The sequence below is a fragment of the Petromyzon marinus genome, chromosome 52 (assembly GCF_048934315.1).
Source record: "Petromyzon marinus isolate PM22_M1 ecotype Great Lakes invasive population chromosome 52, UKy_Petmar_22M1.pri1.0, whole genome shotgun sequence".
NCBI lineage: Eukaryota > Metazoa > Chordata > Hyperoartia > Petromyzontiformes > Petromyzontidae > Petromyzon > Petromyzon marinus.
In genome coordinates, this window is record NC_133718.1 from 3,004,970 (window position 1) to 3,020,475 (window position 15,506).

The following is a 15,506-nucleotide window of genomic DNA, read 5'->3' on the forward strand; positions in this document are numbered from 1 at the left end:
CATTCGAGCAGGGAATTATTTTGACCTTCGCATGCAATTATTAGTTACTCTGAAAAATACTGAACTCAAGTGGAAGCTGGATATGAGCTCAGCCATTGCGGGCAAGGCCAGGTTTGCTTATGTCTGAAGTGTGCTTGTATCAGAACTTTCCCTTTGCTCCCCACCCCCCCATCCGCCACCATTGCATCGTAAAGAAGTGTCGTTTATATCAGAACCGGGGTGCCGCCTGCCGCTTTGACGGTGAGGGTGGCGGTCAGGGCAGGTGGGGCGGGTGCCAGACGGAGAGATTTACTTGCGTGCCGCATGCCATGCGGCAATCTCTTATTGGCGCTCAAGGTCGTCGGCCAAAGTGGGCACGCGTTGCCGCTTTAAGTGCCGCGCGTGCGATTAAACGTTAATGTTGAGATACTCTTCGTCTGGGACGATTGTGCGTTGTTACCCCGCGGGCCGTGTGCTTGTGCACATTCGCGTTTAAGGAAGTTCCGGTGGCGGCGGCGGTGACGTCGTCAGCTCGCCGCTGCTGCGAGCACGGTTGCCCGCGTGATATCGCGATGATGCGATGATACGATCATCGCATCATCGCGATGCGATGATCGTATCCGCGACGGGGGGGGGGGGGGTGATCAGTGATCGTTGCGGCGTCGGTTCCACGCAGCCGTGCGGTGTGCATCTCACTTTGCTGCCGTGTCGTTGCTGAGCGATGGTTGCGGAAAAGGTCTTGGGCCGCACTTCACTCGCCAAGACGAGTTGTCTACCCCTCACGGCTCATAACAAATACAAAGATCCCCCGTAGAGCCTTAACAGACTGTTGGGGAAAGTGCTGTGAGCGAGTAGCACCTGTGAAGGCCGACACGGCACACGAAGGGGTGGCCAACACCACGCCCGGCCGCCTTTTTCTCCCCAGTGGCGATGTTGACACATCGCACAAAGGTACTCATTTGAAGCCGAGTCGACCTTGGAGAGGCCCAGGTCCGGTTCAGATTATCGTCAACGATGTTGGCCATGAGCAGGAATCGAACCCTGGTTGCCAGGTTCGTAGCACAGTGCGTGAACCGCTACACTACCACTCGGCTCATACAACAAAGATCCCTCATATAGCCTTAACAGACTGTAGGGGCAAGTGCTGTTAGCGAGCACCTATGAAGGCCGGAACGGTACACGAGGGGGTGGGTGGCCAGCACCACGCCCGACCGCCTTTGTCTCCCTAGTGGCAATGTTTACACACCGCACCAGGTACTCATTTGAGGCTGAGTCGACCTAGGGGAGGCCCGGGACCGGTTCAGAAAATCGTCACTGGTGTTGGCCATGAGCGGGAATCGAACCCAGGTCGCCAGGTTCATAGTGCAGCGCGCTAACCGCTACACTACCGCTCCCCACACACACACACACACGCTGCGAGTTACACAACACTCAGTTGCACAATTTAAAAGTGCGACAAAAATGATGACATTGTGGAACCACCTATGCCCCGCCGATTACTCGGAAAACATTTCGGAAAGCACTAAATTTTTATTAATTATTTGTTTCTTTTGGTTTCGATGGCTTAGGTATGATGTCGTGGTTCGAACCATAACCTTCCACCACCCGACGACAGAGCCAGTCGAATCAAAGTTGTCACCCCATGGGTCCAGATATTTGCCGATTCAATAGCGGAATAATGTTGAAACGCTGCACAAGCTCTTGGCAATTTTGTACGAAGACGCTCCTCTCGAGATTACAACCGACGTCGTCCGGCATTCACGGCGGGCTCCGATCTCTCAAAACCCGTCGCTTTCCTTTTCAACGTTCCGCCGGTTTTGCCGAAAGCCCGTATCGGTGGGCTGGCGGCGAGATTGCCCCAACGCGAGGCTTCTTCAGTCCACGTGCCGGTGTAGGGTCACAGGGTGGCGAGCGATGGCTTAGGGCTGAGGGCGAGGCCTTCCAGCAGTCGATAGATTGTGGCCGATGCTGATACCACAGGCATGGTTTTAATCTCCTCGTTTGTTGTCATAAAGGGGCCAACAGTTGGAATGTCGGGCCAGCGACCCACGCGGTCGCGTGGCGGGCGTGCCAGCAGTGGGGCCTCGTGAGCCTTTTCCACGCATTGCAGAATTACAGCAAAGAAGGGCAAGTCCACGCGTGAGAGTTTACGGGATCTCGCCTCTGGGTGCGCGGCTTGCATGCAAGTCTCCAGGTGTGAACGCTCCCATATTGCCCGCGGGAGCGTACAACTCCGGCACAGCTGGGTAAATTGTACCTCCCTTCTCCTCTAGCACCAGCACCACCAGCAACCACCCCTGCCTCCGTGTGCAAATGGCATAATGGATCAGCTGTGTGTATGACCCTTGTGTGCTCGGAATCCCACATTCCTCCCGGCTGACGTCTTCGGCTTACAGTGCACGCGCGCGGGGCTTGCTGCTGGGTGACGGGGTTTAGAATGATTCTCTCGCTAACGAGCCGCCGCCGCTGTTGTCGTAGTGGTGGCGGCCTGGGAGAGAACGTCCTGCCATCAATCGCTCGCTCACTCGGCTCTTTCGACGGCACGGTTTTTCTGAAAGCGGTTGTAATGACCGAAATCCGTCGGCGATGAGAAACGACCGCCGTTGTCGCGACAGAAGAATTGTGCAGGCTGGAAAAGCGTGGGCTTCAAATTGTTGTATTCACACTCACAGCAAATAACAGTGGCGAATGTTTCGAGCAGTCCTGCGCCTTCCCTGGGTAGACTCGGCCTTAAATGAGTAACCTGGTACGGTGTGTACCAGGTTACTCACCCTCTCAAATGATGGGGCCACTTTGTTGAGCGATCATTTGTGGCCAGGTCGCTTCTGAGAAACAAGTTAACACCTGAGTGGGCTTTGCCTGGTTGGATGGGCATGGTTTAAGTGTTGTATTTGTTTGTGTTTGGGTGATTTGGTTACCTTTCTTCTACTTTTGCAGTACTGTCGTGTTTTTGTACTGTCTGTTGTTGTAACGCCCTTACCCCGTGCCCCTGCTGGATATCTGTGAAAAAGAGCTTTATGGCTCATCGGATTCCTCCATTATAAATGCATATTCTGATTCTGCTAACAACACTTGCACCAACAGCCTGTTCGAGACTACACGGGGGGGGGGGGGTGGTGGGGGGGATCTTTGGTTATTGTGGGAATGTTGGTGGTGGTAATCTGGGCTGCAATGGCAGTGGTGATTGCAAAACATGTGACACAGCTAAGGCTAATGTAAACACAACTTTGAACCCTGTTGAGACGTGCCAGCACAGCAGAAGGTGGTCGTGAACCTTTATTTTGAAATCTAAATTTCCTAAGGTGGACCCTGGTGGCAGAACTCGATAAGAGTCGGTGGTGGAATGCTGCTGCTCAGCAACACAGACATTCTGAGTTCAATTCCCAGCCTCCACACACATGGGGAAGAGTTCCCCGTTCTCTCTGCTAAGGGTGTAACGATGCGTTGGGTAACGATCATTGTCAAGCTCGCGATACTTGCACGGAATAGATCACGGGACCTTGTTTGCCCAGTATGAAATATAACAATATGTATTACTCTCTCTGGCAATAAAAGAGGTGTTAAGATATTCTTGGTTCTCTCGGTAAAGTCACCACGTAGAAGGGAAACAATAAAATAATACAAATATAAAACAATCAAATTCTCACGACGTTTCGACTGGAACACAAGCAATCATCATCAAGTGTGAAAACCACAGCAGGAATTTTTTTTTTTAACGTTAGCACCACGGAGAGAGATTTGACAGTTTGTTCAGATGGACGAGTCCATCTATGTTCGGAAAAGAGGAGGGGGGAGACGAAAATAATGGATGCGGTCTGAAAGCCACCTTAAGCGTGATCAATCAATTAAGACCCGAAGTGGTTTATCAAATCCTTCCAATGATTGCTAAGCCAGAATCCATCTTCTCGGTTGAAATTGTCTCAGTGTTTGTATATGTGGATAGCCTCATGAACGAATCTCTCATGGTAGCCAGATGGCTTGCAAATAACCTCTGTTTTGGAGAAGTCAATGTCATGTGAACCTACTGAATTATTACAGTGATCTGCCACAGCCGAGGTGTTGGTCCTACCGTGTTTCAGGTCTGCTTTGTGTTCACGAATGCGGTCCGAGACATGTCGTTTGGTTTCTCCAATGTAACTATGACCACAGAGGCAACTTAGTTTGTAGACGCCAGGGTACTGTATGTCCGGAATCACATCTTTTACAGACGGAACCAGATCACGGATTTTATGTAATGTGTTGAATCGGACCTGGATATTGTTTATTCAAGATTTTGGAGATCTTTTTTGTGATCCCCGCAATGTAGGGTAAAGTTTTGAAAGGCTCCTCAATGTAGTGTTAAGATGTTCAAACACCAAATGGATAGCTTTCTCAAGGAATAAAGTCTGCATTAACCACACGTACTTGTGGTGAGCATGCAAACAAACATTCTCTGATAGTATATGCGTTTTCTTTGAAACTGAATGGCCAACACCAGACAGCCATCTTTATGGTTTTGTCTCACCACGGAGTTTGCGAGAATGCCTTTTTTTAATTTCAACCCGGACACGTATCTCATGATGGGGTCCCGTGCAAACCCCTGCAGACGCTCGTTGTTATCAGTCACGATCAGTCCACTGCTGGATGAAAGTCCTCCCAATCCACCGCCTCGTGCCGAGGCCCTGCGACGGGGCAGTCGGGGTGCGCACGAGCTGAGTCTCCCTCCTCGCCGCCGCTCTGTAGCTAGTCTCGACCAGCCCATGTCACTCCTTCTGAATGTGGCGTGAACGCATTTATTGCGGCCGCTAGAGGCCCGCTAAGTCACCACGATCTTCCGGACGACATTCCTGCGTCGTTTTTGTTTAGAATCGCGACGTCTGCCGTGGCCGGTGGCGTGAATTGTTGTCGCGTTCCTTAGCCTCTTTGCCCAATCACCGATGCAAAACAGCGAAAACGAAACAGGTGAACAAACGTTGTCCCCCCCCCCCCCCCCCCCCCAGCAAGTGTGCGGCATTTCAGTTCAGCGAACCCGTCATGAACTGCACATGTGCGGCCTTGGCAGCGTCGGAGAGTCCAGAGGAGCACCGCTCTCTGCCATACGCCGTCAGCGTGGTGTGGTTTCCTGCTCATGTGAGCTTTGAGATGTTGGTGCGCACCCTCCCGCCTACAGCCACTGCGGTGGCTAGGAGATGTTAACTACCTCGCCTGGTATGCAGGAGGTCGTGGGTTCGATCCTGGCCCTGACGCCTGCTGTATATTTTGAGTTTGCTTGTCTCTCTCTCATCATCACGGTTGCTAGGAGATGTTAACTACCTCGCCTGGTATGCAGGAGGTCGTGGGTTCGATCCTGGCCCTGACGCCTGCTATATATTTTGAGTTTGCGTGTCTCTCTCTCTCATCATCATCACGGTGACTAGGAGATGTTAACTACCTCGTCTGGTATACAGGAGGTCATGGGTTCGATCCTGGTCCTGACGCCTGCTGTATATTTGGAGTTTGCGTGTCTCTCTCTCTAATCATCATCACAGTGGCTAGGAGATGTTAACTACCTCGTCCGGTATACAGGAGGTCGTTGGTTCGATCCTGGCCCTGACGCCTGCTGTATATTTGGAGTTTGTGTCTCTCTCTATCTAATCATCATCACGGTGGCTAGGAGATGTTAACTACCTCGCCTGGTATACAGGAGGTCGTGGGTTCGATCCTGGCCCTGACGCCTGCTGTATATTTGGAGTTTGTGTGTCTCTCTCACCATGGTCGTGTGGATTTTTTTTCCGGGTCCTCCAGTTTTTCCCTCCGCATTTAGAATCATCACGCGTTTAGAGTATTTGGCTGCTGTAAATTTCCACACGATAAGCCGCTTAATTGGGCTATCATTTGTGGCCAGGTCGCTTCTGAAAAAGAGATGTATAGCTCAGTGGGCCTTACCTGTAAAAATAAAAAGTTTAGTTTAAAATCGTTTATATTTCAGTTTACAGCCCTGCATTGCCAGCAGCAGTGGCATTGCCTCATGCCCACGGCAGGGATACTAACCAACTGCTCCTCGGCTCGACGGAGCCCAAGCTGGGATTCGAACTCTCAGCTTCCCCTTGCGGGCGCAGTGCACACCGTACTGAAACAAAATTATTCTTCCCACTTTCGGGTCAGTTGGGAATCACGGGGAATGACTTTTGGCGGGCGGAGGTTTGCCGTGAGAGAGGTGGAAGCGAGGGGGCGACGCCGTAGCCGCCACAGCGGGAAGTGAAACGGCCGTCGCGGCGTTACCCTGCTCCCCGTGTTCACCGCGCGGAGGTCGTGCCGCGTGGCCCGGCTGCGCGGCCGCGGCCACGTTTAGTGTTTGATCGCCGTTCGCGCACGCAGTTGCGCTTCGGATGTGGACCGCGGAACGTGTGGGGCGCGCGCGTACGTGTGCGTGCGCGCTTGTCCATGCGTGTCCGTGCGTGTGGATTATGTATATGTGGGGAGTAGTAGTGATGCAGAACGTGTGGTGGTGCTTGTTAATGCATTCCTTCATTAAATCGCTTGGCTGGTTAATGTGTCATTGCATTCCATGAGTGCCAGCCCAATCACTTCATAAACAAGGGACTTGTACCTCTGCGCAGGTGATATTGCGCGCAGTAAAGCAGCCAAATAAAAAGTGTTAGTGACTTTCAGGTTTTCAACCTTCAATTGATACCCTTGCAAAATGTTGGAATCTCCACTGTGATTGTGTTGGTCTGTCTCCACTGTGATTGTGTTGATCTGTCTCCACTGTCATTGTGTTGGTCTGTCTCCACTGTGATTGTGTTGGTCTGTCTCCACTGTGATTGTGTTGGTCTGTCTACACCGTCATTGTGTTGGTCTGTCTCCACTGTGAATGTGTTGGTCTTTCTCCACTGTCATTGTGTTGGTCTCTCTCCACTGTCATTGTGTTGGTCTGTCTCCACTGTAATTGTGTTGGTCTGTCTCCACTGTGATTGTGTTGGTCTGTCTCCACTGTGATTGTGTTGGTCTGTCTCCACTGTGATTGTGTTGGTCTGTCTCCACTGTGATTGTGTTGGTCTGTCTCCACTGTGATTGTGTTGGTCTGTCTCCACTTTGATTGTGTTGGTCTGTCTCCACTGTGATTGTTGTTGGTCTGCCTCCACTGTGATTGTGTTGGTCTGTCTCCATTGTGATTGTGTTGGTCTGTCTCCACTATGATTGTGTTGGTCTGTCTCTACTGCCATTGTGTTGGTCTGTCTCAGCTGTGATTGTGTTGGTCTGTCTCCACTATGATTGTGTTGGTCTGTCTCCACTGTGATTGTGTTGATCTGCCTCCACTGTGATTGTGTTGGTCTGTCTCCACTGTGATTGTGTTGGTCTGTCTCCATTGTGATTGATTGTGTTGGTCTGTCTCCACTATGATTGTGTTGGTCTGTCTCCACTATAATTGTGTTGGTCTGTCTCTACTATGATTGTGTTGGTCTGTCTCCACTATAATTGTGTTGGTCTGTCTCCACTATGATTGTGTTGGTCTGTCTCCACTATGATTGTGTTGGTCCGTCTCCACTGTGATTGTGTTGGTCCGTCTCCACTATAATTGTGTTGGTCTGTCTCCACTGTCATTGTGTTGGTCTGTCTCCACTATGATTGTGTTGGTCTGTCTCCACTGTGATTGTGTTGGTCTGTCTCCACTGTGATTGTGTTGGTCTGTCTCAGCTGTGATTGTGTTGGTCTGTCTCCACTATGATTGTGTTGGTCTGTCTCCACTATGATTGTGTTGGTCCGTCTCCACTGTGATTGTGTTGGTCCGTCTCCACTATAATTGTGTTGGTCTGTCTCCACTGTCATTGTGTTGGTCTGTCTCCACTATGATTGTGTTGGTCTGTCTCCACTGTGATTGTGTTGGTCTGTCTCCACTGTGATTGTGTTGGTCTGTCTCAGCTGTGATTGTGTTGGTCTGTCTCCACTATAATTGTGTTGGTCTGTCTCCACTGTCATTGTGTTGGTCTGTCTCCACTATGATTGTGTTGGTCTGTCTCCACTGTGATTGTGTTGGTCTGTCTCCACTGTGATTGTGTTGGTCTGTCTCCACTGTGATTGTGTTGGTCTGTCTCCACTGTGATTGTGTTGGTCTGTCTCAGCTGTGATTGTGTTGGTCTGTCTCAGCTGTGATTGTGTTGGTCTGTCTCTACTGCCATTGTGTTGGTCTGTCTCAGCTGTGATTGTGTTGGTCTGTCTCCACTATGATTGTGTTGGTCTGTCTCCACTGTGATTGTGTTGATCTGCCTCCACTGTGATTGTGTTGGTCTGTCTCCACTGTGATTGTGTTGGTCTGTCTCCATTGTGATTGATTGTGTTGGTCTGTCTCCACTATGATTGTGTTGGTCTGTCTCCACTATAATTGTGTTGGTCTGTCTCTACTATGATTGTGTTGGTCTGTCTCCACTATAATTGTGTTGGTCTGTCTCCACTATGATTGTGTTGGTCTGTCTCCACTATGATTGTGTTGGTCCGTCTCCACTGTGATTGTGTTGGTCCGTCTCCACTATAATTGTGTTGGTCTGTCTCCACTGTCATTGTGTTGGTCTGTCTCCACTATGATTGTGTTGGTCTGTCTCCACTGTGATTGTGTTGGTCTGTCTCCACTGTGATTGTGTTGGTCTGTCTCAGCTGTGATTGTGTTGGTCTGTCTCCACTATGATTGTGTTGGTCTGTCTCCACTATGATTGTGTTGGTCCGTCTCCACTGTGATTGTGTTGGTCCGTCTCCACTATAATTGTGTTGGTCTGTCTCCACTGTCATTGTGTTGGTCTGTCTCCACTATGATTGTGTTGGTCTGTCTCCACTGTGATTGTGTTGGTCTGTCTCCACTGTGATTGTGTTGGTCTGTCTCAGCTGTGATTGTGTTGGTCTGTCTCAGCTGTGATTGTGTTGGTCTGTCTCAGCTGTGATTGTGTTGGTCTGTCTCAGCTTTGATTGTGTTGGTCTGTCTCCACTGTGATTGTGTTGGTCTGTCTCAGCTGTGATTGTGTTGGTCTGTCTCAGCTGTGATTGTGTTGGTCTGTCTCAGCTGTGATTGTGTTGGTCTGTCTCAGCTGTGATTGTGTTGGTCTGTCTCAGCTTTGATTGTGTTGGTCTGTCTCCACTATGATTGTTGTTGGTCTGTCTCCACTGTGATTGTGTTGGTCTGTCTCCACTATGATTGTGTTGGTCTGTCTCCACTGTGATTGTGTTGGTCTGTCTCCACCATCATTGTGTTGGTCTGTCTCCACTGTCATTGTGTTGGTCTGTCTCCACCATCATTGTGTTGGTCTGTCTCCACTGTGATTGCGTTGATCTGTCTCTAGTGTGATTGTGTTGGTCTGTCTCAGCTGTGATTGTGTTGGTCTGTCTCCACCATCATTGTGTTGGTCTGTCTCCACTGTGATTGTGTTGGTCTGTCTCCACTGTGATTGTGTTGGTCTGTCTCCACTGTGATTGTGCTGGTCTGTCTCCACTGTGATTGTGTTGGTCTGTCTCAGCTGTGATTGTGTTGGTCTGTCTCCGTGTAGTCACGCTAACTGGTTAGGCCATGCTTCCCATTTGGCAGCTGTCCATGTAACGGGTTCATCGATTCAAAATCGATCCTCACGATCGTGGTACAAGCGTCGATGTGTAATAGTAATAAAAGTAATGCTGATACGAGGCTACTTATGACAACGCACAACATCGTGCGATTGAGTATTTGTTCGAAGTACGCATTCTGTCGACGACTCGGGAGGCCTGCACCCAGCCGTGGATTGATCTCGGCTGAAGATGACGACGACGATGATTTATGATGATGATGACGACGATGATGAGGCACTCGTGTTACAGTTAAGCCAAAGGAACCGACAACAACGAAACGGCCGTTCTTAAAGACAAGACACAAATACAAAACGAGATGGGTCTGGGAGTTGGCAAGGGGTGGCAAATATTCTCTCTCCCCTCCCACGGCCTCTCGATGCAACGTTTTCTCCCCGCCAATTGTCCAGCATCGAGAGGCACGGCGCCATTTGGACGCTCCGTGCACCCTGAGCGTGCTGCTGTTTATCCGCGGCGGAGGTGTCCAACTGGAGAGCCGAGCAGTCGGACAACGGCTGAGTAGTGTGCCGAGCGTAGGGCGTCAACAGCTCCTTCACCCCTCAATTCCTTGGTGTTGTTTTGTGAAAGTGCGCGACCCAACGCGGAGGGGAGTGGGCACCACCGCTCTGCTGGAGAGAGCTTAGAGCTCGACGCATCACCACCTCGCTGACATCTGCGAGTCACGAAGCTGTAGATAAATCGAATGCCAGAGCGCGCGAGGGAGCGCCTGTAGTACGGACAATGCGCAGAGCGGGGAGAGAGATGCGCGGGAGACCTCATGGCGTTTCGTCAAATGCTCACATGACCGCCAGAGCCGGTTTAATAAATTGTGACACATGTTAATAAATATTAGTTATTGACGACTATGTATTAAGAGTGAATAGTTGCGTAGTGTAACGCCACTCGACGAATGTTGTCGATATTCGTTACGCGCGGTGTTCAGAGTATAACGAAATATTGCGGTACAATCCCAGTTATACGGATATTTCTGGGCCTAGGGTCTGGGCCTACGACTACAATAGTCGATGCGCCTGGCTGGGGCCTATCTTAAAGGTTAACTTGGCCTGAACTTTGTACCAGCTCAATACGAGCGATGGTGATACAGAGGCGGCCTGGTCTATGTGGTCCTGGCTGGCCACAATGCCCTCCTCATGAGTAGCCCCATCCTGAGTAGAAATTCCCCAACACAACTTGGTTTGAACTCTCCCGTGTGTTTGCGCTCGCATGTGGAGCGATGCAATGGCTCAGCGCTCTGCACCATGAACCAGTTGACCTGAGTTCAGTTACCGGTTACTGATTACATCAACCCGTAAGTGGGTGTCACAATCTATTTTGGGCCTCCCCTAGGTCATCCTCGGCTGGTGCGGTCCATAGACAGCATCACTGGGGAGACAAAGGCGGCCACGCGTGGTGCAGGCCACACCCACCCCCTCGTGCACCGTGCCGGTCTTAATAGGTGCTCGCTAACAGAGCTCCCGCTAATAGTCTGTACGGCAAGAAGGGTGATGTTTGCGTCTTCGCAGAGCAGCGCTGTAGAGTTTAGTGACGTACACCTTAGATTCCAGGAGTCTGTGCAAGATAAATAAATGGTCAGTGTGTGTGTGTATCATCATCATTAGCCGTGATCTATCCGCTGATGGATGAAGGCCTTCCAAAGCTGTTGACATCTTTGGCGGTTTTGCGATGCGGTGAATCGATCCCACGGCGTGCGGCGCGAGATGATGTTGTTGCGTTTACACTGCTGTTGTGTTTCCACTGCTGTAGTGTTTACACTGCTGTAGTGTTTACACTGCTGTTGTGTTTACATTCATACACTCACGGAAACTAGAGAAGCGCACGGGAACTCTGTTTATAGCCAGGTGAGGGCCTATCAGGACTGAATCTCTTTTGTCACGGGAGGCTGCAAACAAAGAATGTCCACCGCTGAGCTGAATCTGTCTGGTGCAGAGAAACAAATGAACGCAATAATAAACCAAATATAAAGCAAAGATCATGGGCGGAGTTTGTGGGGAGGGGGTGGGGGCGGCAGCACCCCTCCAAAACTGGACACCCTTATTAATGTATTTTCAGTAGTTTACAATTAAGATGGAAAATAAAAAAAATTATGTGCACCCGCTATTCCTAATGCGAGTGACAATACCTCCCCCCATGTAGAAGTCAAACTCCGCCTATGGCGAAAATGATAGATGTGTTACCCAAGCAAAATATAAAATGTTGCTGTCTCGCGTGCGTGCGTGTGTTTGTGTGTATTTGACGTGTGCAGGTTGCAATGTGTGCACTCATCGGAATTGCTCGGATTACTTGAGTCCCTGTCCCAAAAACATTTCAAAGGTACGTTAATCGCGGCGAACTGGCATCGTCGTCATCGTCGTCGTCGTCATCATCATCGTCGTCATCCCGCATCGTCCATCGCACCGATCACTAACCACCACCTGCCTCTGACCGAGAATCGCCCGGGTCACGTCAGCTCTTGGAAAGCTAAGGAGTCCCGAGCCCCCTTCGTTTAGTGCTTGGATGGGCGTGCACACCACCACGTTGTTATAGGCTGTGCTGCAGGACTACGAGGTTGGCTGTGTAGAGAGCAGTGCGGAGAAGTCCATTGTACCCCTACTTCCATGCCTTTGCTACTCGCCTTCAGCAAACCTGCACTGACCGGCACGGTGAAGTATGGTCAAATAGCCATGCCCCGTTTGGTGTGGGGAGGCCCTGATCCAGCAGTGGATCGCCAAAGTGCAGTACTTATGCAACAACTCTCCAGCCAGGCCCGGAGCAAGCGATCGAGCCGCAGAATAGCAATTTCAAATCCCCTGTTCAGGGAAGAACTTAGCGTATCATCCGTCCAAGTGTCGATAAAACTAGTACCCCTTTGTGGAAAGCCAACAGTGGTTGTGCTTTGGAAAGACGAGGAATTTACTGAACCGGAGATGTGTGCCACCCGGGACACGCTCTGACCTTGATTAACCTTTTGGAAACATTCTGAAACAGCTCCGTTTACCTTGTGTGAACTTATAATACGTCGTGTAAGCTGGTAATCTGTATGTATGTACGTATATTTGTGTCCATATCCAGAGATAGCTTCCTAGACCGCTCCACCAATTTTACTGGACGATGATTCATTTGAAAGCTGACAACGTTAACTTGACCAAGGTTGAAATGACATAAAAAAAATTCGCCCAATAATTTGGCTTCTTGGCCAAGGAGCTGCTCATGCACTCCCACCATTGACAATGCAAACCCCGTTTTAAAAATCATACAATTGATAGACGTGGGGGGGGGGGGGGGCGATACCAAGATTCCTACGCCAGATGGCACATGCTCCAGATTGCGAGCGTGACGTGAGTGTCAGGATCGGCGATTTAACTATTTGTGTAAAACGTACGCGAACGTACGCGAGTACGTGAGGTGAGTGGACACCTACAAATCGAGGCATAACAATGAGAAGCCAAACAAACGGCACTCGCAAAAATTATTTGTTATCATTATTGATTCGCGACCACGAATGGTGGTTTGGGGAGGGGGGGGGTGGGTGACGACGAGTCATCGAATCTCGAGAGCGAACCTTTGCCGCACGTCATGGCGACGACGGTGGACATCGCTCTGAGAGGATCGTGCGAATCCCTGCACCGAGGGGATTGGGGATGGTGCAACCGCTGGCTCGTTTTCTCTCTCCCTCTCTCTTTCTCTCTCCGCGTGCGCAGTCGAAGTCGAGCGCTGGAGGAGATCTCCATTCGTTTTCTTACACTGGTGAGTAACCCGCGGAAATGGCGCCGCGTTTTGGGCGTCGCGTCACGAGGCGAGGAAGGAATTCCATCAGGAAATCGGAATCGGTAGAAATATTTAAGTCTGCTTTGAAAACCCATCTTTTTAAAGCGGCCTTCCCTTTTTGGTTCGGTCGGTTGCCCCGGTTCTGTTTTTGTTTCCTGCTTTCCACGCATTGCGCATTGGGATCCTGGGTTGGAATGCGCATTATAAATTTAACTTATTTTAAATGATTCTTATTATAATCCCATTCTGAGTCTCTCGCAGAGGCGCGCGACACTTTGGGTTAAGAGAGCGGTCCTCGTGGCGGATACAGCGGTGTTGCCCTCCTACTGTGTCAACCAGAGGTCGCCCTGGTTCACACAGTAGGAGGAGAGCACTCTCCCCCACCCTCTCTGCCACTGAGGGAAATGATTGTTGTTGTATTGCGGTCAAACTAAATTTAATGAAAAACTCAACGTTCGTCAATAACACTGTTGCCTTAAAAATAAAATGTTAGAGAGAGGCCAGAGAGGTCAGGGTTAATAAAGGGGGGGACTGCACCCTTAACGTCGCGTTCATTCCAATTCCTGTCTCTTCCTCTCTGTCCCTCTCCTCCTCTTCCTATCCCTCCTTGTCTCTCCCCATCTCTCCCTATCCCCCCCCCCCCCTCGTTTCTGTCCCCCTCTCACCGACCCCTCCTCGTCTCTCCCCATCCCCGCTCCTCCCGCCCCTAACCCTAGGCCACATACATTCGCCGCAGAGGCCACTCTCCGTGAGTTCGCCCGCCGACGGGAGGCTCCCCCACGGTGCCGCCATAAGCTCCTCCTCGTTGGCCACGTCGCCTGGAGCCAACATGGCTGGCACTGCCACTCTGCCGAAGAGCGGCTCCTCCAGCAACCTCCAGAGGTGAGGGGGTTTTTGTTTGTAATATATTTACATTAGATTTTTTTCGCCGTACGCAAGAATGAAGGCCCGTAGCAGGACGATGGGTGACAGAAACAAACCAACCGCACGTAAATATCCACCAGGGCGATGTACCCGACGTGCTCAGATTCATCGGGGGGGGGGGGGAAGTGGAACGGTCAACCTGGGGGAGGGAGAGAATTTCGTTTTTTTTTTTTATAAATCTCTCATTAGCAACGAGGAGAGCCGCACGATGTTGTGCATTGTCATAAGGAGCCTCGTATCATCATTACTTTATTACTTTTACGTAACTGGCAAAAAAAATGGACTTTTAATGTCACCGGGAAGACTGTGTATGTGTGTATATTGAACCGTATCTAGCCAACGGTGCTAATCGGAGGTGTGGGGAAAGGATATTAAACTATACACACATACACACAAAAAGTAAAAGAGACTGCCAGATTTCCCAGGACAGCAACTGCCTCCTCAACAAGAGGAAGTTCTTGGGAAAAACCGCAACAGGTGTGGTGCGTGCTGGTGGTGCTGGTTGTGCTGGTGGTGCTGGTGGTGCTGGTGGTGCTGGTGGTGCTGGTGGTGCTGGTGGTGCTGGTGGTGCTGGTGTTAGTGTGGAGCGGTGGTGTAGCGATTAGCGCGCTGTGCTACGAACCCGGCGACCCGGGTTTGATTCTCGCTCACGGCCAACACCAGTGACCATTATTTGAACCGGTCCTGGGCCTCCCCTAGGTCGACTCAGCCTCAAATTAGTACCTGGTGCGGTGTGTAAACATTAACACTGGGGAGACGAAGGCGGCTGGGCGTGGTGCTGGCCACCCACCCCCCTCGTGTGCCGTGCCGGCCTTCATAGGTGCTGCTCGCTAACAGCACTTGCCCCAACAGTCTGTTAAGGCTACACGGGGGATCTTTGGTGTTGGTGGCACTGGTGGTGCTGGTGGTTGGTGGTGCTGATGGTGGCATCCACGACGTTTAGCTGCAACGCGCGTTTTGTGTTTTTTGCTTCTTTGTTTTTCCGCCTCCCTTCCACCCCCTCAGCTCCGTTTTAGAAGAGATGGATTCGGAAGCCGAGCACGATTCGTTACTGCAAGGTGGAGAGGGCTACATCAAGCCGTCCGATTCGCCGCCCAATGAAGGTACCGCATGCCGCCATTTCCACTTTGATGAACGCGTGCCGTGTAGTTCCTTTAATGTCTGTTGTCTCATTTCTATTGTCTAATATCTATTGTCTCATTTCTATTGTCTAATATCTATTGTCTCACTTCTATTGCCTAATATCTATTATCTCACTTCTGTTTAATATCTATTGTCTCATTTCTATTGTCTAA

The 15,506-nt window shown here is 50.5% G+C and overlaps 1 protein-coding gene across 5 annotated transcripts in view; it reads left to right on the plus strand.

Annotated features, from left to right (window-relative positions):
• The window catches only part of LOC116953529 (rho guanine nucleotide exchange factor 18-like), a 166,045-nt gene that overhangs the window by 122,476 nt on the left and 28,063 nt on the right, over positions 1-15,506 (plus strand). For all 5 annotated transcript variants that reach the window (XM_032973801.2, XM_032973802.2, XM_032973806.2 and 2 more), the window contains 4 exons: positions 11,786-11,853; positions 13,221-13,266; positions 14,004-14,169; positions 15,217-15,314. In XM_032973801.2, the coding sequence (XP_032829692.1) occupies positions 11,786-11,853; positions 13,221-13,266; positions 14,004-14,169; positions 15,217-15,314 (378 nt within the window). The remainder of the gene's footprint in view (positions 1-11,785; positions 11,854-13,220; positions 13,267-14,003; positions 14,170-15,216; positions 15,315-15,506) is intronic.